Genomic DNA, 22,916 nt, shown 5'->3' with positions numbered 1-22,916 from the left:
TTGCCAGTCATATTAAGTGGTTTACAGCGCTACCTGCTTTCCACTCGCTATGGTATTGAGGCCGCTCCGCCTGTGATGCCAGCCAGCGCGTCCATGACCTCACCCCACATCTCAGCAGCTCCAGAACATATATGCAATATCGGCATCAAGTTCTTGACACCATGAACAATTTGAGGCAGATCTAAATATTCTGTGAAACCTCAATTAGGTGAGATAAACCCCTGTGTAGGCTGTTGTGTTGGGTATATTGAATTTAGCGTTGTGGGAATCTTTACACAGGTGAAGAAGCGCCCTATCCCATTCCTTCTGTGTTAAGTCTCAGCCTATGTCCCTTTCCCAGCACCAGCGCCAGTGGATCGCCACTAAGGGGTCCTGGTCCTGTGAAGTGTGCGGCAGGGCTTGGGTGAGTCATGTTATTAAATGGCAGCCCTCTTTTACAGTATACAAGGTGTGCACTAGCAGGTGCTGATCAAGCTCAGTGTCGATGATTTGCCATAGTCGGACCGTCTCTGCAAGCAACCGGCCATAGGTCAGGATGCGGCCTGCCAGGAGATCATAGTCAGTCTGCAGTTGCTCAAAGAGGATGAGCATGCCATTCTGAAACAAAGTGCCCAAATTCTCCACACTGGCTGCCTCCCATTTCGCCGACCCCTTTCTTCTGATCAGATCCTTAAACTGTCGGATGGATCCAATACAAATTCCAAGGGAGTATTTGGGCATATTCAGCATAAGACTCAGGCTCCTATGGAAGCTGTCATGTGGCATGTTCGAAAGGCATTTAGCTCCCTGTGGGATCATCCCACATGGTAGAAAGGCCCCCTGCACTACATGCTGTGTGCAGTCCTGACAGGGTATGCCCAGTCACTCCACAAGTCACCCCACCAGCCAATGAGCATGCCACTACAACTTTTCTGCCAGATAATAACATTCAAAGTTAGGGGCCCCAAGGCATCTTATACAGTGGTATTTGTTGTCTACCCTTGTCCCAGAGGAAGCCCACCAACATGGCATGTAAGGTGTCAAAGATGCTTTGAAGTATGCCCACCAGGAGGTTGTGGAAAACAGGTCGGGAAGTATCACCATTTTCGACAGTGACACCCTGCCTTGCACTGAGAGCCAAAGCATGCTCCAAAACACCAATGGGGACAGAAGAAGGAAATGGCTCTCAGTATGTTGCCATCTATGAGGTCCTGAGAGGCATGGTATATGTAGATACCCAAGTACCAGGACGTGTGCGACTCCCAGCGGATTAGGTGTGTCTCACCACAAATTGCTGCGCCATACACTCCGGGTTGATCTGGATTAGGCAACTCTTTGACCAGTTCACCCCCAGCCTGAGTTAACCTGGAACTCCGCTAACATGTTTGTATCTCGGTAATACCCTCTCGTATATCACAGACATATATCAAACCATCATCCAGGTATAGGGAGATGACTTGTGTCACCCCCTCCAGTGGCATGACCCAAATCTGGCCCTGTTGTCTGAGCATCTGCACCAGTGACTTCATTGTAAGAGTGAAAAGGAGTGGGGAGAGAGTGCTCCCCTAGCGCATACCCCTACTCCCCAGCAATGGGGCGAAACCCACTGCTCTGTCTTTACCCAAGCCATGGGTTCCGAGTAGAAGAACCTGATGAGTCTCTGCGACCTGCCATCTGTGCCCATAGACATTAATGTAAAGAACATATATTCCCAATCAATGATGTCAAATGCTTTCTCTAAGTCCAACACTATGCATGCCGCATAAGGCCATTGGGCAGGAACCAACTCCAACACTCTGTGGAGTCTGCGTATATTATGGGTGGTGGATCTGTCTGGTATAAAACCGTTTTGGTCATGACGGACCGAATGAGGGAGCTGCTCTAGCAGCCACACTTCAATGATCTTCCTCTGTATTTTGTTATCCATCTCAAGCATGGACATGGGATAGTATGATGTCATCTCAAAGGGTTCTCTACCGGGCTTGGGGATTGAGACCAGCAATACCTTGCGAAGCGCCGGTGGAAGCGACCCTCGATAGTGCAGCCTTATATAACTCCAGCAGCTCGAAAGTCGAGATGCCTACATATGCTTTACAAAATTCGATGGGCAGTTCGTCCAAACCCAGGGTCTTACTAGTAACTTCACCCTTGATAGCTCCCATAATCTCCTGCTGTGTGATTGAGGTATTGAGCTCCTCTCTATCTGCAGAAATCCCAGATCTGGCCTTGATGGTCCATTGGGTCGGGGTCACACACAAAGGGTTCAGTAATGGGCAGTGAACGCTGCATGTATATATGGCAGGCTGGTGGCTGGATGAGTCAGGACACTCTTATCATGGTAATAGGGACAGTCGGTACTGCACTTCTCAGCAGCCATGCCAACCGATGACCAGATTTGTCACTTTTAGCGTGCATCTTTGCTTGATTCGCTCTGTAGCTTAGGCAGCACAGCTGTTCAATCAGGTGGGCATGGTGCTCCTTGCTGCCGTGAGTACTGGTCCCTCAGCTGAGGTAGCCCATGCTGCAACTTCTTGGGTCCCCAAAGATGCCTCTACCCGAACAATGTACTGGTGTATGTCAGCCTTCGCCCCACCACAGTGTGTATGCAATGGCCCTAGAGCACCACCTTCATTGCCTCCCACTCTGTTAGTCTAGAGGTAGTAGTACCCCAGTTCTCCATCAGATAATTGGATAGAGCAATACTCGTCATGTCCCTGAATACCTGATCTTCTAGCATGGCCAGCTGAAGTCACCACGAAGGGACCAGAGGGCGCGGTGCCCCATACTCAAGATGTATTTAGAGTGGGTTATGGTCAGAGAGCGTCTTTTCCAGATACTCTTCGTTCACAACCCACAGCTGAGTGGCATGATGGCAAAAAATCTGATCCAGGCACATTTAAAGGTCCTGTGGTGATGAGTATTAAGAATATTCCCTAGCACCTGGGTTTAGGACGCGCCATCTGTCTATCTGGGACCAATGCATGAACCATTGGGACAATAAAGCGCCTGCGGCCTCCACAGGGGAGGTCAGCAGAGAAAGATGTGAGCGATCTAGCTGAAGGTGTAAGATGCTATTAAAGTCCCCGCCAATGATCCAAGGGATGATCCAAGGGATATGTGCCCATCTGGATAAGATAACGGAGAGGCACGCCAGGTAGGCCTGCTATGCCACATTTGATGTGTATATGCTCCCTAACAAGAGGGGTCTGCCATCCAGTTGCCCTTCCACTAGGACATAACGCCCTTTGGGATCTGTCTTCATGGCCGCGCATATGAAGAGCACTGAGGGCCTAACCCACACAAGGGCCCCTCTAGCAGAGCCTGGATATGTGGTGCTATAGCATTGACCTTGCCAGCGCTTTTGTAGACAAGCATCTTCCCTTGTGGATATGTGGGTTTCCTGGATAAACACAATTTGGGCTTCTCGTCTCTTAAAGTATTGCTGTACACCATATCTTTTGCATGCTGCCCCATACCCCGGATGTTCCATATTATGAAACCCAACCTACCTATAGTGTCCACCTGTGGAGGAGGGCATGCACCCGGCACGTCCTTCCAGTTGGTGTCCAAGTTCCGATGTGCCTTGGCAACCACAGCAATCATCACCGGCAGCCACTCCACTTGCTCGTTGGGATGCCCCCAGCCAACCCTAGCAAGTCGCTGGCCCCCTGGCACATCAGTGAGGCCGATACAGGCCGTTGATCAAATCCCCAATCTAAGGGTAACAGGAAGGGGGGATGGACCTCCACTTGGGCACCCCAGGATGTAGGGGTCGCGGCTGGCAGATAGCGTGTGCCGCTGCTGCAGACACCGCCACCCTCCATGGCCGACTATCGCTGTCCTATGGCCAGCTCTTAGGGCCCACAGTTGCGCGGCAACCGCAGAGGGCTGCTCCACCTCCTGTTTTTTCAGTCACCTGAAAAAGCAGCTCAATGGATGCCGTTCGTACCCTACTGCATAACCTTCCTCAGCTGCTGTACAGATGGCGAGGATGGCAGAAACTGGCGTAGTCTGGTTGAGGCGAGTCCAAATCGCATCCGCCATCTTGCTGTGGCTGGGCAACCCCTTCAGCCTGAACCCTGACATCTTCCTTATTTTAAATGATACTGAATCATATTTTAGCGCTCCCACCTTTTTAAAGTGTTCAGATGTGCTCCACCTGGGTTTGTACTGTTAAAGTACCCATGCATACAGACATAAATATTTCTTCAAGTGGACATTTTCTCTGACCAGAACAGGACAAACAGGGGTCTAACAATGTGTTGGACTCCCACCTCGCTCACCTGCGATTTGTCCCTCATACGCATTGAAGGCTAAGCTCTCTGCTGCATGGTGCACCATAACCTTATCTCAAGCCATTGAGGTAAGTGTGTGGAGCACCCTTCATGTAGTCCAGTGACAGTGTTGTAACTTCCGGTCCAGTGAAAAGAAGGATCTGTTGAGAGGAGGGACTGGATGAATAACACAATTGGATTGAGAAAGCAAGCTGCTTCTCTCAAGTCTCACTAGATCTCATGGGCAAGCATTGAAATGCAGAGTAGAAATAAGGGGTAAATGCATATTTTGCTAAAGATATTGCAGCTCAGATCTGCGGTTAAGGTTAGTTGCAAAGCAGTGTAACCGAAGCACAGCCCAAACACTAGCCTCTTATTTTGCTCATTCTAGTGCTTGGTAAAGCTTACTGGCCCAGTCTAAGATTACAACGGTTTGTACAAAATGTCTTACATTGTGATTACTCCTGTTCCTCCAGGTGGCAGGAGTCATAATTGAAAGGACAAATGTCCACCTCTGTGTTTTGGTGGGGGAGTTCGGAGGGGGGGGGGAGTAAAGCATGAGTAAAGTTACTTTTATCCCCTAGTATGGCGAATCCTTCTTTCCCACCAATTAGGAAGTTCTTCAATATAGCCCATGGGAACTGGTTTGTGAATACTTAGAGCATATCTCTTTCAAATCCTCTTAACATCCAGTGGCATCCCTTGAGGATGGGGCACAATTCCCCATTCTCTAAGAGGGCATACTGCTTATAAATAGGCCTTTTTAGTCACAGTGGACTCAGTGCATCCACGCCATTTATCACCCGCCTCAGTATGTTCTGTGAGATTTGCCCACCTCCATTATTAATTTAGTTATGTCTTAGAGTCAAGAACTTTCATTTGGCATGTTAGGAGATTTTGACTGGCATATGACATCTCAGCTATTTCTATTTTTTTTACTAGTTGATTACGTCTTAAAGGACACAGAGGAAAAAGATAGACTATTTATCGGCAGTATCCCTCGAAAATTCCCTCGAAGAACAATTCGCGCCCCTGTTCCATGGCACGCCACCTACAGAGAAGCGAAGGCGTGGAACGAAGCCCATCTCTTTCTGGTCAACCCTATGATGCTTTTGTTGCAGCAGCTTTGGTTTACAGAGTAAGATTCCACGTTGATTGTGAATTTTGTCTTATTTGAAGTGATGTACAAAACCTGTGCTGTGTGTGTGTCCTGATCATTTTCACCTTGTAAGAATTGTAATGCTACTAATGGTTGTCTGGAATGTAATATAAAATATGTAATATTTAGCGCACAAAGCCCTTTTATTCAACGCGCAATTTTTTACCATAACCAATTCTAGAGCATTATGGGAAAATGCAAATTTAGTTGATGTTCACATGGTAAACCATCATGTGGTGGCTACAATAAAGCTTCAGATTAGATTCTAGAAAAAGCAAAGGCATTGCATATTCTTCGTGTCACGGAGTGGTTGCTCCTCCGCTAAGGTGGAGGAGCGTCACCCCACTGCTGCAAAGCAGTGAAAGAAAGAACAAATACAATTATAATGACTCAGTTTTATTATCATTGTATATGTTCTTGCTTCACAGCTTTGCGGGAGGGCGAGGCTGCTCTGCTCAGAGAGCAGGGCAGGGGAGTAGTGGTTTGACCTCTCCAAGTGGGCATGACTCTTTGGACGGCCATCTTGGGCAGGTCAAAGAGTCATGTCCACTTTGCATGTTCTCCATGCAGACTGCATTTAGTCTTCGTGGAGAACATGCCCAGGCCCCCATTTCCTGGCTGAGCGCCAAACCACGATGCTCAGACCAATCACAACGCTACATTGAAGTGTTGTGATTGGCTTGGGGAGGGAGCCTGGCTGCTTCCTGTTCCGGCTTCGGAGAGGAGAGACTGCGACGGTGTGGGAGAGAAAGGAAGAGCGGCCCCCGCACCCACCCCACTACTCTTGATCCATGCCGGCCGCTAATGGTGTCAAGTTTTACACGGTTTGTCAAAGGCAATAGATTTCATGTTTGTACAGCATGCTTTTGGCTTTGCCAATGCTTTGTTACATAATGTGCCGTGAGTGGAAACAAAAAAATCAAAAAAAAAATGGATGGGGCAGAATGAAAGAGTTGTTTTCTTGCTGTATTCCAATATCAAACATCAAGGGCCGACCCTTATACCCAGAACGGAACCCTGGTCAATTATATAGTACAAAAACAATGGTCCTGTGGGTAACACTTTAAACAAGATCTATTATACTCATGACACAAATTCCACAATGTGTATGATAGTATATCAAATGAGGGAATGAGACAAAAGGGCCCAAAATATTTTTCCAGTGTGGTATATCATCTCATAGCATTCTCATAACAAAGTAGAACAATCAGTGTAGACCGCATATGGTGCATAAGGTGCTCTGGGCAAGACAAAAATCATTTTACATATATACACCTCCTGAAAACATGGGGTATCTTCATCGTATAACAGATCAATTTTGAATATATCCGTTGACAAGACACTGTCCATAGGAAAACCCCAAGATAATGTTGAAGTTTCGAACCAATCCGCGGGTCTCTTCTGGGCAGCACCATCAAACTAATGACCTACAACCAAAAATAGGGCCCTTTATAATATAATCTTGTACTCTACTTGTGTAAAAAATCACATCTCAAACTAATCTCGTACCTCAATCAAAAAGGCTGGCACCTAGCCTTGCAAGTGGACATGTGAAATCAATCCAACTGGTCCACTGGACTGTTGCCTACTCCTACAGATTGTTCACATGATTTTTGATGTCTCTGTAGTTTTCTGAACAATGCTGAGTGACCATTTGTAGTTACTGTAGCTCATTTGCCATCTGCAAGGTATGGCGACACTTACTCCAGCTTGCGGCATATTTGCATGGATTTCTGTTTCCGCAAGCCACATGGTTTATTTTAGTTTTGAGCATTTCCAATGAGCATGAGTGCCCTCTCGTAAGCGTTCCACATGTTCGGTGTCTGTCTCATGATGGGTGACATATTTGGTCCCATCACGGGTGGGCATACATTGTTACCCCTCTGGCAACTTCACTTGAGAACCCGGCTCGAAATATAGTCAGCTGCTGATTTTAGGTTTCTAGGTGGACCTGTTGGATTGAATCCACGTGTTCACTTACAAGGCTAGGTGTCAGCCTGTCTGATTGAGGTATGTAATTAGTTTGAGATATGATTCTTTTTTACACATGTTGAGTATGGGATTACATTATAAGGGCCCTATTTTTTGTAGGTGATTAGTTGGATGGTGCTGTGCTGAAGAGACTTGCGTAATGGTTCCTTTATGGGTCAAAACATTGATGTAATCATGAGGTTTGCCTATGGACATTGCTTTATATATGGATATATTCATATTGATCTGTTATAAGATGTGGATACCCTATGATATCAAGGTGAGCATGTATGTTAAAAGAAATTGTTTTTGCACAGAGCCCCTTTTCCGTTATACACCATCTACAATGATTGTGCTACCTTGGTATGAGAATGCTATGTGATTATACACCACACTGGAAAAATATTTTGCATGCTTCTGTCTCATTCATTCAAGTTCAGGTTCAAAAGTCTTTATTTGTTTTGTGGCAAAGCATAAAAGCACAAACATAAAATACAAAACAGTTAAAACATAGAATAGAAGAAGATTTCTTATAAAATCAGTATCAATCGTTCATTATATCAGATGGAATGCCGTGCAATTGATGAGAAAAGTGGATTATTGCAAGAGAAAAATTAAATCAAACAGTATACTTCATTGTAAAAATTAGTATCTTACAATATATTCAAATGAATTGCCATACAATCACACACTAAATGAACTTAATTCTCAATAAAGATAAAATCAAAGAATACAAATTACAATTTAGACCTCTCATTAGAACTCCTATATTTCCCAGCTACTCTCCTGTGTTTAACCAAGGAGGCAATAAACCTATAAACAGTTTGACATAGCTCATCAGTTTGGAGCAACTGCAAATGCTCCAAAGCAGCTTTACATTTCCTGATATTTAAATACCTCAAGAGAGGTCCGTATTCTCTGTTCTTTATATAACTCGCAAAAAAAGAACATTTGCAGTTGAGTCTGAGGTGCTAGTGAATTACAAGGGCACAATATCAAGTCTTTTACAGTATAGACATTGGAGGTATAGGACACCAGAAAATGGGCCAAGCCTAAATCTTATCAAATAAAATCTCTGCTGGTGAGGCACCATCAGCAAGTATGGCTCAATACTAGGTGTTGTGCACAATACAAAAAATATAGCTTTGCCGTCCTTTTCCTCAATTCACCCTCCAATCTCTTTTCGGCAATAGACCTAAGTAGGTCGTCCGAGTTCCCGTGTGAGGTATCTGTAGGAAGGACAGCGTGGACTCCCCCACATCCCCACACTCTCTATCCGCCGTCGCGGATATCCGGCCCCCGGGAAATTAGTAGGAGGGGCATCTAGCCGCCTCCCCCCCTGGGAGGGGCCTATGGCCGTCTCCCCCTAGGCGACCCATCCTTAGTAGGTGCCGCCTCCCCGTGGGAGGGGCCAATGGCCGCCTCCCCTCGGGCGCTCCCATCCATTGTGGGTGGCGCCCCCCTCTAGGGACCTTGAAATTACTGCTCACCGATCATGACCTTACCGCCCGACCAAAATAAATACGACAGTTGTTTACCTACTAAAGGAAACAATTCTGACATTTCCTCGATGAGTCATCGACTGCTCACTCCTACCAAGAAAAAACATTATCCTACATGCAGAAGTCATATCCTTTTCATAAATATTCCTTTATTTTTCTACAAAGGATAAAAAGGCCTACTCAGCAAAACTTTATTTAAAACCAACATTGCCATAAGGGGCTGGTGGGTGGGTCAAAATTGCTGCTTGTTCCGTCGAGGGCTCACGAGCAACGAGTGGGTGCAGCCTTCAGAGCACAGGAACAAGAGGACGCTTCTTCGGATTCCCGCTCTATTTATTCTTCTGCGGGAGGGCGTGTACCCTCCTCCGGTACGCCTACTGGGCGTGGTCTTCGGTGTAGGTGTCTAGGACAACCCCTCTTGGGCGGGAAAAGGCACGCCCCAGCTACGCCGCTTCGGGCATACCAGCCGAGCCACGCCCCCCGCCCAAAATGGTTTCCCGGGGGGATCGGGGCACCCAACCATACGTTCGGGGGGACCGAGTGGTCGCCCCTTTCCATATGGCCGGGATGCCCGCCACCCCCTCTCAACACAATCCCCAAGGATGGGAGAAGTCGGACACAAGTTTGAACTTTTGGAAGGCGGGAGGGAGTCACCCTCCCGGCCATATTTATTAAAATATGAAACAAAATTTAAAACATTAAATAAAAGTTTCATAATTATGTACAATTTTACATTTATTACATTTCGATGAAGACATGTTCTTTGGCTAACCTTAACAGATCTCTAATACAAAGGTTTCCTAGCCGAGTCTAACATCCTGCAAATGCAAACATTCTAAATTAAAATTGTACATCCTAGCATTAAGGGCCAACGGCAAGGTCTTAACCGGTGTCAGATCCCTACTACCAAAACTCTCACCCTCACAGTGTGAGTGGCGCATGCGCAGAGGACTCTACCCTCGTTGCCAACTGTAACTTCCCTTGTCGTGGTGGGGGCCCCCTTTCCACTCGACGCCATCTTAAAGGTCGTCCGAGTTCCCGTGTGAGGTATCTGTAGGAAGGAGCGTGGACTCCCCCCATCCCCACACTCTCTATCCGCCGTCGCGGATATCCGGCCCCCGGGAAATTAGTAGGAGGGCATCTAGCCGCCTCCCCCCCTGGGAGGGGCCTATGGCCGTCTCCCCCTAGGCGACCCATCCTTAGTGGGTGCTGGCTCCCCGTGGGAGGGGCCAATGGCCGCCTCCCCTCGGGCGCTCCCATCCATTGTGGGTGGCGCCCCCCTCTAGGGACCTTGAAATTACTCCTCACCGATCATGACCTTACCGCCACAGGCCGGATAGTTGACCGACTATCCGGCCCCCCCAACTCCTCCTAAAAGTCATGCTTCCTCAAACCCCTTAGCCATGCTATGAAGTCTCCTATGAGTAAATAATTCCCCTCCCTGGACAGGTGAACCCCATCATTCAGATACATGAGATCACCCCGAATACACCCGTGAGGAATGCTATGCAACTGCGAAGAGCGAAACAATTTACCAATTTTAATATTAACCCTTTTCACCGAATGGTTCAGTGCTGACACTGAAAGGCCCCCCCGCCATACCTTCCTGGGAATCATGTGGGACCAGGCAATCGTGCACCCCGGGATTCTTTTAGCCAACCAGCTAACAGCAGACAAAATTTGTTCGAACAACACTCGTCTACCCAGTGTCACCAAGTCCTTGCCCCCCAGGTGTACTATGACTAGAGATGGCGGTGACCTTTTCCGCCCTAGGAGACCCTCAAAAAATGATTCGAATTTGTCAAAACAGAGCCCGCCCTTCCCATGGAAGGTCACTCTGTCCCCGTGTTCCCCAGCTGCGTAAGTCGCGTCACCTGCTTTGAATACGTCCCCGGCGCACCTCACATATGAGTGGCCCACGACCCATACCACTCTCTCTCCAGACGGTGATCCTTGACCGCTGGTCTCCTGGTGCTGGGTCGACTGCAAATTCCGCCCCGCGTGACAGGCTCGCGAAACTGTAATTCAAACAAAAGACAAGAAGCGTGAGTGCATGTCAATTGATCTTTACAACATGTGCAATCGCACATACCTTTTGAAGCAATTAGAGGACCATCGTCCCAACTGTTTCACTTCCTCCGCACTCTGACCCCTGGCTGTAGCCTCAGTAGCAGCCCCTATCCTAAAGGAGTGGGTCCCAAAATCGCACGGGTCCATGCCCGCAGCAGCGATTGTCAGTGCTAGCACCCTCTGGAACTGAAACCTCGTCAGTGGGGTGCCATCCTTGTGCCTCAGCAAACTCCCCCCCATGTAGCCGCCCTTAGTGCCAAGTATTCCTCTATACACTTTATCGGGCACGTGGGGGACTCTCACGCGCGCTGCACGACAACACTATTCCCCATAGCCCCCTGGTCGGTCTTGGACCTGGCTATTGAGACCACCATCGAATCACCCCTAATTTGGACGTGATCCCTGCACAAGCCTCCCTCAACGTCTTTCTTATTCCTTGCGACCAGTTCGCTCACCCGCATAGCCCCATGGAATGCTAATGCGAAAGCTGCCCGGAACAGAACTGCTTCGAAATGGGAGGAGCACGTCTCGTCTAGTTTCGCTACAAGTAGAGCCAACCTGTGTAAGCCAATCGGGCGTCTCACATCTTGCTTGCGACCCTCGAGGCGCTGCCAGCCGCGAAGGGCCTTCTTAACCAAAAAGGAACCCGTTGGGTCTCTTACGCCATGCACCTGCACCATGAATGAAATGGCCGCCCTATGCCTACTGGCCGTTGCCGCTGATCGGCCTTCTCTGTGCAGCGCTACCAGGAACCCCAGGAAGGATTCCTCCTGACCCCAGCTCTGACTCCCTGTTGGACCCAAAAATGTGCAATAGGAACGAAACGCTCCTTCGTATGCCTTTCTTGTCCTGGGGGCTAAGCTTGCTGCCACGAGGTCTTGTAGTCCGGGGCACCGATTAACCATAGTGCTTTGGGGAATGGTGCCGCCACTAGGTCCGCTGTAGGTAGATAACCCCTGAACGCCTGCATATGTGAACGAGAGAGTGCATCAGCTGCATGATTCAGTACGCCCGGCACATGTTTCGCCCTGAACTGTACATTCAGTCTCATGCAAAGCAGCACAACTTCTTTCAACAATCTCAAGATCCATTTGCAGCGTGCTGCCTGTTGGTTAATGCATTCGACCACAGTCATATTATCAGACCAAAACACCACTGAGCGGTCCCTGAAGTCGTCAGGCCATGCCATCAGAGCAACCCAAATGGGGAATAACTCCAAGAACCCAATGTTACCTGTGAGACCGCTGGAGTGCCACCAGGCCGGCCATGTTTGCGCCAACCATCGATTACCTAAGATGGCGCCAAATCCCATGCTCCCCGCTGAGTCAGTCCACAGACCTAGTTCATCTGAAGACGCTGGCAGCTTGTTCCACACGACTCGACCGTTGAAGTCCGCCAGAAATGCCAACCAAATGCGCATATCCTGGCGAACTTCTGCCGACAGTCTCGTACGGTGGTGCCCCTCTTTGAGACCGACCATAGCTTGTGCAATAGAGCGTGAGAAGGGGCGGGCCATTGGTATTACACTCAAAGCAAAGTTAAGCTGACCCACTGTTTGCTGTAACTGGTGCAGGGTCACTTTCTCCTTACCCAGGCATTGCGTCAAGGAAGCCCTAAACTTGGCCACCTTTTCCATCGGCAAACGGAAACATCCCTCCACAGAATCGAGCTCAATTCCCAGAAACTCCAGTGAAGTAGATGGTCCAACCGTCTTACCTGGTGCCAATGGGACTCCAAACTCCCTCATGAGGATGCAGAAGTCGTGCAGCGCCTGCGCACATCTCGTATCGCCGGCTGCTCCCAAGAACAGGAAGTCATCAAGATAGTGCATAACATGCCTATGCCCTGTGGCCTCGGTGAATGCCCACTCTAAAAAAACAACGGAACATTTCAAAATAGGCACAAGAAATGGAGCAAACCATAGGCATGCATTTATCCATGTAATAACTCCCTTGAAATGCAAAACCTAGCAAGCGCTGATCCTGTGGGTGTACCGGGAGCAACCGGAATGCCGATTCGATATCTGATTTCGCCATCAGCGCCCCGGGGCCCAGGCGATTTAACATGGCCACGGCATCATCGAACGATGCGTACCGTACTGAACAGACTTCTGGGTCAATGGCCTCGTTCACCGAGGAACCCCTTGGAGCAGACAGGTTATGAATAAGTCTAAACTCCCCCGGGTCTTTCTTCGGGACAACCCCTAACGGGGAACAGATGAATTCCGCCACCGGCGGGCGATGGAAAGGCCCTGCCACTCGCCCTAAGCTGACTTCTTTTGCTATTTTCTTCTCTGCCACGCTTGGGTTGTGCTGTACCGATAACTGGTTTTTACAGAAGGAGTCCCCCCGAAAATCCCCCGCCGGGATGTGGAAGCCATGTAAGAATCCGTTCCTCAACACCCCAGCGGATACATGATCAGGGTATCTGTTCAACCAAGGAGTCATAGCCATGAATGAGATCAACGGGTGTAGGCAATCGGTAACAACGTTCTCCCTCACTCCTACTTAGAGCCTCCTTTTCCTCCCGTCCCGCTATTTTTAGATTTACATGAACTCTCCAGGTGTGAGGAGTTCCCACAGCCCGCACATACATGCTTGAACGTACATGTTCCCTGCGGTCTGTTACAGTTGCCTCGATTGAAGCCCCAACAGACCCCCCGCTTGCCGCCATACCCGCCGGTCTTAGGCTGGTAATCCCCACCGGCGCCCACTCGAAAGGGCACCGCGGGCTTTTGGCGGACGACCCCCGACCCACTCCCGCCTGGCGAGGACGTACCTGCCGCCCCTGGCAGGAGCTGCTTGTGCCATGACAACGAGTCCAGGCAATCCCAAGTCAAAGTAGCATCATATTCTTTCGCTTTCCGGAATTTCATGTCATAACCTTTCCATTCCTCCCCCTCATACATAGAATAAAAATCCATAATACGATTTTGATAGCAAGTCAACTCAGTCATCACCTCGGGTTTACGTTCCCCCATAACTGCAGTACATATAGAAAAGGCCTTAACCCAGTTCGTTACTGTCTCATCCACCCTGAATTCCGCCATCTTGGCACGCCAGACGCTCGGGTGCCACAAATCCTTCTGGGTTTTAGCATATTCCATCTCGCGATGGTCAGTTAATAAGGAAAACATGTTAACATATTTGTCCCCCCATATTAACTCTTTCGTGGCCAAAGGGATGTGCTGTGCCACCTTCTCCCGCCTCGAGGGTAATGAACCCTCCCCCGCCATTGGCAATGCGAGCTTACCCGGTTCGGCCGTTGTTCCCGCCGTTTTCTCGTGACCAACTGGAGGTCCTACCGGTGCTACCTGTGGGGAAACAAGAGGAACATTCGCCTTTGCGACATCTCTCGACTGCCGCAATTGCTCGATTAGTAGTCTGGCCTCCTCGGCCGGATCTCCAGGGGCCACTGATCCCCCTGCTTTCTTCTTGAGCCATGCTGCCAACTGGATGGCCAATTCGGGAGGCATATCCTCATCATTATCGGGAGTAATTACCACCGGGATCGGCTGCCCCATATCAGGATTTGGTTCCGGGTTGTCTACCGGCATGAGGGGGGGCGACTGGGGGTACCTCTGCTGCTTGTTCCGTCAAGGGCTCACGAGCAACGAGTGGGTGCAGCCTTCAGAGCTCAGGAACAAGAGGACGCTTCTTCGGATTCCCGCTCTATTTATTCTTCTGCGGAAGGGCGTGTACCCTCCTCCGGTACGCCTACTGGGCGTGGTCTTCGGTGTAGGTGTCTAGGACAACCCCTCTTGGGCGGGAAAAGGCGCGCCCCGGCTACGCCGCTTCGGGCATACCAGCCGAGCCACGCCCCCCGCCCAAAATGGTTTCCCGGGGGGATCGGGGCACCCAACCATACGTTCGGGGGGACCGAGTGGTCGCCCCTTTCCATTTAGTCTGCTGTCATGCCCATTGTGGAAATTGTGTCATGAGTATAATAGATCTTGTTTAAAGTGTTACCCATGGGACTATTGTGTTTGTACTGCTTTCTTTCTGTAGCCACTGTAAATTAGTGCTCATGCTTTACAATGGAAGCGGAAGGACATACCCAAACAGCCAATAGACAAAACTGTGAGGCTGCAAAGTTCCTGTAGGCTGAGTCAAGGTGAAATTAACAACATCTCAAGTCAAAGGCTGAAAGTTCCAGAGCAAAAGAAGTCATTGTCTGACTCATGGCCCAAGTGCCATTCACGTCAAACCCAAAACTAGATCACTGTAGGTAGGGGGCATATATAAACCTCTAAATCATTTCATAGTTACAGACTTCAAGAACAATGGAATGGAATCTGGGGAGATCACTGAGTTGACTATAGACAAATTGGAGTCTAAGAGAAAAAGAGAACTTAAACTAATTGTTAGCGAGTCAAAAAAAAAAGAGACTATTTAGGAAAGACAAGGCCAAAAAGTATTTAAATACTATACGAAGGTAGTGAAATTGGAATCGGTTGTTGAACTAAAGGCAGCATAGTTGTGGCAATGAACCGAGAAATATGAGATAAGTGAATTTTATAGAGTGCAGACTGGTGTGTGAGTGCACAATAGCCTGAAAGAGAACTAGACTACAACAAGAAACTCGGACACAGAGGCAATAGCATATGTTAGCCTAGAAGCAACTTTTATCATCATTACTTTAGGTAGAAAACATAGAGAAAAGGGCAAATATTGCTATATTGAAATGTTGAAAGCTTCAAGAAAGGATTATTGTTTGAATTTGCTCCTGAAAAGATGGGGATTGATGAAGAATTTGTGAGTTGGTTCATGGAACTCTTTACATTATGACCGGTTGCATGAAGTCGGAGGCTAGGCTGAACCAGGGAGGCCTATCTCCTCCTCGTTACATGTACTGGTTGGCTTATGCATAATATTTTAAAGGGCTAAACAATGTTTCTTATTTTTACACACAAACTGGGAACTTGGTGGCACGTATTAAAACATCAACGTGACCAAACATTATAACCAACATCTACTCCGTCGGATTACATCGTTCCTGCATTTCCTCTGTAAAAGATCAGGATTTATTTAACTTGACAAATGTTGAAGCCGTGCATCCCTAAAACCAGTTCCATGAGTACATTGTGTCCTAATATTTCACCAAGACAGCCCATGTACAGTGGGCACTTTATATATATATATGGAGCACATCTACATGGTACCTCTTACTTCTGGGGCCTAGTTTTGTTCACTGCTAGATACCTTAGCATAGCATTGTCTGCAATTAAGGCACCTTACCAGCAATAATCTATCCATATGTGCTTGTTATCTATCACGATTAAGAGTGTGCATTTGTGATGCATACCAAGCATAAAGTCCATGGTGCAAAAGAGCAATTTTAAGGAGTGCATCATTGGATAAGAGCAGCGTTAACGACAATCCTGCTTCCCGTAACTGCTGCAGTGGTGGGTGAGGTCACAAGGGAACAATGGGCCCTGTGATCTGAAATTAAAAGGTGATGGGAGGAATGCTTGCAATAAGTCTAACCACTAGCACTAGCTCGGTGTAGTACTCCAACCCATTGTTCATTTGCTCACCATGTCGCTTCGGTTTGGACCCAGCCAAATCCAATCGTTCTTGACATTGTGTTCCTCATGGGATCGGTCCAGCCCAACCTACCAGGCCAGGTCCTCCCTGAACTGGAACACAAGCATCCTGGGATCAAGCACACACCTTGCTGCTCCCCAGTTCCTCGATAAGAAATGACGGCATCAAAATATGTCGATCCAAAAGCTCAGCACGGCAGACCCCTCTCTCTCCCCTGCTGTTCTCGGCACAACACAAGCTTCAATTCAAAATCAGGGCCCAGAGGTTATATCCGCGTTAGGTTGTGATATACCTATATAGTTATTCGGTGCTGTAGATCAGATCTGGCTCTCTTCTCTATTCTTCTGATTTTCTGTGCTTTGACCTGTTCAAAGTTTAAAACAATGTCCTGCACAGAAAGAGAAAAATCCTGAGATCCAGTACATTGCACTGCCTAGTGATATTATATGTGTAAGCTATCTTGTAATTTATAAATGGGGCAGCTAAGCTTTAAAATCTATAAATATTGCAACATGGGCTTTAAAAAAATGAGGCATATGAGCTGCAATGAACTCTCTGTCCCCTACGGCCTGATACGGCATTACGGGAAGATATGCAGCTCATACTGAAATTTCAGCTGCCAGTCTTGTTGACTTTATGTGTTTCTTCTAACTTGCGACAGTGGTGTAACATTATCTCCCGGGGTTCGGGGCACCTGAGCTCAGGGGTCCCCCTTTGGCACTATGCATGGGCAGCAGGCCCCTTGCCTGAGAGCTTCAGACTGGATCTGTTGGGGTCCTCCATATACCTAGCAGGGGGGCGCTCTCAGGTTTCTTTACGCCACTGTCTTGCACCTGTTATTACAAACCTGTGTCTGCATTTTGCTCTGTTCCCTGCATTTATCATTTAAATGGCGGTCCTTTTCAGGAGGTCAGTATTATAAATTTGGTGCATGAATTGTAATAAGTGTATTTTAATGTTTTACCCTCTTCTATTTATGCTGCATGTATACTGAAGAGGCCACATCTTTGGGCAGTCAGGTAGGTAATGCATGCAATGGACGCAAGTGTCCTTCTCCTAGAGCCATCTGTGGGAGTGGTGGATCTGTAGATATGTAGTTTTCTTTGATGCTTACTGTACAAACTGAGTGAAAGATTGCTGCTGAGCACATCCCTTTTTGGTCCTCATTGACAGTGCCCATCAGTTCTGATGGACCATTGGGATTATGAGTTTTGTTTTTCATGGGGAGTTTTGAATGCTGTCGGGATGATATATAGGCTTGGATATACTAAGAGTAGATGCCACTAAATGTGACTTAGACAGAGAGCCAGAACAGGGGGCCTTGTAGAATGTTGGACCATTATTTATTCCCTTTCATTTTGTCCAAGTCATGTGCATTTACAGTCTCCCTGAAGCCTGTCCTGAAAATGCCTAATCTTTGTTGCGTATTAGATTAGATTAAAAAAACGTAGGTCTGTTTCTATGTCATAATAGAAATCTCCACAGCATGGACCTAACTGCATGACTTTGAATGCAGCCAGAAATAGATAACAGTGTTGCTAAGAACTTTAAGGGTTTAGAGTGAGCTGGTAATTAGGAGAGTGGTAAGGATGAGGTTGAAGATAATCAATTAGTCATTAATTAGAATTGGAATAAGAGGCTCATCTGAACCTTGTTGAACGATAGTTAAGTCCATTATGAATTTGTGTTGGTAGTGTGTTATGAATTTACAGAATAAAGTTGAAGAAGGCCTAGTTAATGGATTTGGCACTCTTCATCAGTTGAATTTGTCAATAGAATTTTCATTGAAAGTCTTATAAAGCTCAAACACCTACCACAAGCATTCTCGGATGCCTATTGTTGGTGATTATTAGAGATGCAGAACTGGGCAATGAGAATAATTTTTCTAATTTTTCTGTAAACTGAGTAGAAACAGACCTAAGGGAGCAGAACATATAAACAAAACCAGCTTAGAAAGGCGACTGATTATAGAAGAACCTAGTTTCAAGAAGCGTCTTAAATTTGAATATTCAGCAAGTGAAGAGATGAAGGAAAGGTGCAGAGGGGATGATGAATGGATGGATGATGTGTAGTTTGATGGATAGATGGATGGAAAAAAGGAAGGAAAGAAAGACGGATTAAGACAGAAAGAAGTATGGACCGAAGGAAGAACAAAAGACTGCCAGTCTTAAAGAATTTCAGAATACTGGCAGGAGAGCAGTTTCCTGAATGACTGCCGGACTCATTTACCTCACCCCTTCTGTCTGAGTTTATTAGGACATGGTTCAAAGTGAGGGATGTTGGTTTATTCTGGCTACTCCCTTGCCAAGACCAATGCTGTACACTTCAGGTTGCAGACACTAAGAAGTTCTGAATAGATGAGGTAGGGTATGGCACTCATCACTGAAGATCCCAAATGGAATTTTAACACTGTAACTGAGAACTCTAATTGTGTAGTATTTTGTTTGTTTTGATGCGTGCCTAAAGGGCTTTCTTTAACTAAAATATAAGCACTGGCCTGGGCAATACTTTACTGTGTCTGTTGGGTTACTGTTGAGTTCTGAGCTCTAGTCTTAACCCACCTCCCCCCTCCCCCTCCCCCTCCCCCCAAACCCCACATACCACACTACCTATCCTGAAGGTCAAATACTGCTCTATGACCTCCCGAAAGGGGTCTGACAATGAACATAAGACCCAAGTCTCACTACACTGGTTACTGATAACATACCAAACTAAATTTAAGGTGATGTTGCTGATTCGTACGTCCCCACATACATTCTACACACAGTATTTAATCATCAGCTAGTGGCTTTGAAAATACACAGTCCAACAAAACACTAATACCAGGAATTCATAAGTTTGTTTTGTGACTTGGTTGGGGAAGGCAGATTTTCTTTAATCATGTTCCTCTTTCTAGGTTTGGTGACCTCAGGTTTGTTCGAACGAAAGATATGCTCTCGGGCAATCTTCCCCTCCTTCCAAACGAATTTGAAGATTTCGTTAAAAGACATTGTATGGAAGCTCATGACATTCTCCTAAACAAGTTAGTGCATTTTAAGATATTATTTTTATTATACTAAGACATTTTTAAGAAATTAGAACTTTTACTCTAAAACGTTGCCCATGAGGATTTTGGGGGTATATTTATGCACTATCTGGGGGGGGGGGGGTCTTTTATTATACCAGAGGGATATTGTCACAACTGATCTTGACACAGCTCTGATAATAGGGTAATAGTTGTTTTATATATATTGTTTTCATTGTGTTGTTAAAATGTGTTTGCATACTTTTGGGCAATCTAATGTCTTTGTTCACATAATTTGTTTTGCCATTTCACCTGATGTGCTAGAGTGCAATGAACAGAATGCATGACCTTTATTTCTGTGAAAGGATGGAGTAAGAGTGTTGGCACCCTTTTTTCTGGACACCTGCAAAATACTTTGGGAGCAACATGTCCACATTTGCAGGTGATGAACATCTGTCTTGTTTCATCCCTTAATGCTAAGTTCTTACACTGCATCTGCATGAGTCCCTATAGCAAGTGTAGAAAGGGAAAACCCAGCATTTCCGAAGATGATCATTTCATTTTTATTTGTTTGTATTCCTCATACCACCAAGAGCATCAGCAACTCTCAGGGGACCGCTCCATCTATCTAACCACCCAGCGGTCACTGCATTCGCCCATGGTCCTGACACCATACAGGACCTTCCCCATTATTGGTGCCTTGGTGTAATCATTGGGATATATGACCTCTGCTGAGGAAACCATACCAAGATGAGAAATCAGACCATATCGCCATAGCAGTGCTCGATTCTGTGCCCTGATATAGCCTCCACATCCTTCTGGAAGCCCTGATCCAATCTTCTACTTTCGGGGGGATAGGGTCTTTCCATTCATACAAATTTCCCATTTAGCTATTAGTATCAGATAGAAAGGCAACTGTCTCTGTGATCGTCCCAGGAGATTACAGGTTATCTCATCAACTCCAAAAAGGACAAGCATTACATTCAGTATAACCCCCCAACCATTATATCCTTCAGGAAGAGCTCTACAAATCCCCAATAGACTCTTATCCTGGGACATTAAAAAAAGATATGAACATCAATAGCCTCCAGGTGTCCACACCTAATACACTTAGGAGTGGGCTGAGGGGCAAACTTTACAAGTTTGAACGGTGTACAATTGAGTTGATTAATGGTGAAGAAGTGGTTCCTCTTCAAGTTTGCAGGTCTAACAATGGAGTATAGAAGCCTCAAAGAGTTGTCCCAAATCAATTTAATGTCAGCCACCTGAAAGACACCACTCCATACGTGGCGGGGGGGGGGGGTCGGGGGGCGATAACTTCTTCACTTCAGCCTCCAGAGGTTTTTCGTACCACCTTGCAACCTCCTTACTTTTAGGTCTAATATCTTGAAGAAAGGTCTCTAACCCCCAGTTACCCCCCAACTCCTGTTTGGAGGCAGCAAACCAAGAAGACAATTGGATAAATTTAAATTTAGAGAGATTATTTCACGTTAAAGACTTCCCCTGGGAGCATCCCCTCATTTGTCCCTAAGTCTGCCCATGTATTAAGACCGGCCCGCTTAAGTGGAAGACTTAATGTATCTTTTAAACAGATCGGAGTCCTGGCTGCCTCATGCATATTGCACATACATGCCAGAGTTAATGTCATTTCCAACTCCAGCATGTTTCCAAGGTTCTGATTACAGTATCAAAACCATCCAAACACGTAGGCATCATCACACGCTGCACATAATCTCTGATAGGCAGGGCACGAGTCGAGGGTACGCACGGGTAGACGGAGTATACTCACTCTTTTCACAGGGTGGACGCCGTCTACACTGCCAAGAGGTTGGGCCCCACAGAAATATGCTGAAATCGCCCTGGTGTAATTTTCAGGCAATGGGACAATTTCAGCAGCGCCTGCATGTTGCCTGCTTTTGTTCTGAGCAGCAATGTGCAAGCGGGGAGGGAGCTTATCAGATTCCAGCTGGGCCCATAACAAAAGCCGGATTTAAGGGGCCATTATGCCTCTTTTTGTTGGAATATCCTGGCCGGGAGCCATCGGGAGCCTCACACCTAGGTGCAATGACGGTGACGCAAAGGCTCACATCTTATCACTTCACAGGTACTTAAGAGGGAAAGGCTTTTCACTTTGTTCAATCCCTGTAGTGATAGATATGCTTTACGAGTAATGCTGGAAAACGATGGGCACCTTCAGTTTCTCCTGAAGATTCCGGCTGCTCAAAGAAGCCAATATCTAAATGGTGTGTGTGTGTGTGTGGTTAGAAAGAAGAATAACCCAGGGAATGAGAAGTGTTTAGAATTGATTTCCCTGGTTAGTTTCCATTACTAAATGGACCCTGGGGGGTCCAGCTTGGAATTGCCCATTTATCCAGCTCCCATGGATATAGTGAAAGCCAGCATGGGTATTTGCAAAGGCTGGAAAAACCAGACCCACTAATGGTTATCTTGTTAATGAGACCCCAAGAATGCTGAGATCAGTTACACATACTACTCGCACTCCATCTAATCCACCTGAATGTGGTGCCGCTCATTGCAAAGCTCTCCAGTTCCAACCTGGCCAATGCAAACATGGCCATTGTTCACAGCAAACTTCAACACTTGCACTCCTTACCACAGATCCCACCAGGTAACAATGCCTGCTGACTTTTCCGGAAAGTCCCAAGATGTGATTTAGTAGAATTAGTCCATGACTTCCTGCCGCCTATTTTGAAACCTATGTGCTAGCCATGTGGCCCTTTGCAGACCACACTCAACGCACATCTCTTCTGGCCTTGGAATATCTTGTGGCCAGGAAATTCAATGCAGGCTTTAGGCTTGGATCCTGGCTCTGCATCTGCTTTCATAACCTCAAAGTGTTTCCTGGACAGAATGCAATATTCGTTACCTTCCTTGCTCTCCAACTTCACAACATCAACACCGCCATCCTCACCCCTGATTGAACAACTGGTTATCGCAGATAAGAATATCCTGGTACATGAATATCCTGGATAAAGTTTCTAAAAGCAGAATATTGAAAAATAAGTGCATATAGACAATGTATGAATTCACTATTCCTAACTGCACATCATGCATACCATGCCAATATATAAAGTCAAGGCGATACAAAAGGGGATGATGGACGGAGCGTTTGAGGAAATCAAACACTCACCCCCAGTCAAGTGATCTGGGTTTAATCCATCACCATTCTTTAGCTCACTCCACCACCCCAGTTCAGAAATGGCCATATGCAAATCAGTCTGACCCTGTGCCTCATGGGAACAGTCCAGCCCGAACTGCCAAGCCATGTCTTCCCTGGACCAGAAACAAGCATCCGGGGACCTGTTTCGGATATATAGTCAAGTCGTATGAAAGTGGATGTAGGTGTAGAAAATCTATGCATAGTTATCTTTCGATATTTTTTCCTAGATA

At 46.8% G+C, this 22,916-nt stretch overlaps 1 protein-coding gene across 1 annotated transcript in view; it reads left to right on the top strand.

Moving 5' to 3' along the window:
• DNAH3 (dynein axonemal heavy chain 3) overlaps nucleotides 1-22,916 on the top strand; it is a 614,138-nt gene that overhangs the window by 137,643 nt on the left and 453,579 nt on the right. The window contains exons 7-8 of the mRNA XM_086940811.1: nucleotides 5,196-5,391; nucleotides 19,398-19,523. Coding sequence (XP_086796937.1) covers nucleotides 5,196-5,391; nucleotides 19,398-19,523 — 322 coding nt within the window. The remainder of the gene's footprint in view (nucleotides 1-5,195; nucleotides 5,392-19,397; nucleotides 19,524-22,916) is intronic.

Source organism: Lissotriton vulgaris, chromosome 10, assembly GCF_964263255.1.
Source record: "Lissotriton vulgaris chromosome 10, aLisVul1.2, whole genome shotgun sequence".
NCBI lineage: Eukaryota > Metazoa > Chordata > Amphibia > Caudata > Salamandridae > Lissotriton > Lissotriton vulgaris.
This window is presented reverse-complemented; position numbering and strand designations above follow the sequence as displayed.